Source organism: Diabrotica undecimpunctata, chromosome 4 (assembly GCF_040954645.1).
Source record: "Diabrotica undecimpunctata isolate CICGRU chromosome 4, icDiaUnde3, whole genome shotgun sequence".
Taxonomy (NCBI): domain Eukaryota; kingdom Metazoa; phylum Arthropoda; class Insecta; order Coleoptera; family Chrysomelidae; genus Diabrotica; species Diabrotica undecimpunctata.
Genome location: NC_092806.1, coordinates 85,648,274 through 85,650,138, shown reverse-complemented (window position 1 = coordinate 85,650,138; position 1,865 = coordinate 85,648,274). Strand labels below are relative to the sequence as shown.

The 1,865-nt window shown below is 46.4% G+C and overlaps 1 protein-coding gene across 1 annotated transcript; it reads left to right on the top strand.

The window, feature by feature from the left end:
- Positions 1-682: 682 nt before the first annotated feature.
- Positions 683-1,258, top strand: LOC140438771 (activity-regulated cytoskeleton-associated protein-like). The gene has a single exon (XM_072528419.1). The coding sequence runs from the start codon at positions 683-685 to the stop codon at positions 1,256-1,258; it is 576 nt and encodes a 191-aa protein (XP_072384520.1).
- Positions 1,259-1,865: the final 607 nt, after the last annotated feature.

The following is a 1,865-nucleotide window of genomic DNA, read 5'->3' as shown; positions in this document are numbered from 1 at the left end:
CTTTTCCGGTAAGTCAAAAGAACACTTAGAAATATTTTCATAATCATTGTTGCATTATTATTTCCGATATTTTATCTAAGATATTTTCTTCCTTAAGTTAAGAAAATACTTAATACATTTGTCTCTTTCATTTTCTATTTTATGCTAAGTTGTTTCTTCCGTAAGTCAAGAAACACTTATGAGTATTTGTATTCTTATTTTTCCATATTTGATTCTCTTGTTTGTTTTCACTCTAAGTTGTTTCTTCCGTAAGTCAAGAAACACTTAGAAACATTTTCTTTGCATTGTACTTTTATACCATTTTATTTTTCTTGTTTACTAAGTTATTCCTTCCGTAAGTCAAGGAATACTTAGACTATTTTACCTGTTCTGTTTTCTATATTTGATCTGTTTTTTGTAACTGCTCCTTGGAACTGTTACCTATAACAGATACTTGTCACGGTAACCGTTATTTTATACCAGTAGAAGTATTAAACCATTTTATCAGTGACAAGCAAAGATGGTCAACACCCGGTCTAATTCCGAGGACAGGAAGAAGTCCGCAGAGCCGGCGATGGGTCCTACAGGCCCAAACGCCCCCTCTCGGCAACATGGCGCCCAACAAAAATCCGAACCCACGACCCCAGGACCGTCTTCAAGCCAGCCTTCAACCGCTGACTACATAGCTGCACTTATGCAAGCGATGACGGCCCTTTCAACTACCCAAGGCACGACACCACAGATGCCCCAACACACACCTGAGCCACCGAAGCCCAGGATCACTTACATGAAACCACCCCAATTCTCAGGCCGAGACATCGAGAATCCACTCAACTTCCTGAACAAAGCAGAGAACTTCCTCACCAAATACGATGTCGACGAGGACCAATGGATTGACTACCTAATAGACAATTCTCTCTACGGTGATGCGAAGAAATGGGCTCAGAAATTCTCACATACAGACCTGCGATACGACACGTTCCGAGGCCGCCTCCTGAAGAAGTACAACGATCCCGCTTTACTTTCAGCCCTCACATCCAAACTCCACGGCGAACACCAACGGAAGGATGAACCAACGGAAGACTTCATCAATGGGAAAGCTGCCCTGTTCAGACGTCTCGCCCCGTACACCCCTGAAGACCAGAGATGCATCACAATTGTGAATCAACTGCGACCAGATATCTCGATCTGCCTACGGCTGAACATCCCGAAGACAGAAGAAGACCTCCTAACGATCGCCCAGGGAATGGAAGCAGACACCGCCGGAATACCGCTCTGAACAAACCCCAGCAACAACCTCAACAGCAAACACAGCAACAGTCGCGACAGCAGCGACAATCTTACCGTCCCCACCGGAACAACAACTCCCCACGTCATCCGGAAGCCATTGAAGAGTGGAGGAACCCCAACAATAGACAGTCCAGGATGCCTTTAAGGAACCAGCCTCCACCCCCACTGCCTCAGAATCAGGGAAACGCCAACAGGGGCACCAACTAAACCCTGTTGTGAAGATGAACTGAACCCAATTCAGATGCGACCCTCGACAGCAGGCCTCCCACAACTCCACGGAAGGATCAACCAGCACCGCGTGAAGATTTTGGTCGACACCGGAGCATCTGGGAATTTCATCCACCAGAGGCTGATCCAGAGACGGAACATGCAACGAGGACCAGGATTGGTTCAGCTGGCGTGCACGGACAGCACGTAGTTTGGGCACTCAAGAAGTACAAACACTTCCTTCAAGATCAGAAATTCACACTATACACAGACAGTCAGGCTCTCTTGTGGCTCCACCGGTTTAAGGAAGACAAGGCCAAACTATCCAGATGGGCCTTGGTACTCCAAGAATTCAACTTCACCACGGTACACATCCCAGGGAAAGTGAA

Excerpts from the sequence above, each read along its gene's own strand:
- LOC140438771 (XM_072528419.1), top strand. The coding sequence starts at position 683 with ATGACGGCCCTTTCAACTACCCAAGGCACGACACCACAGATGCCCCAA.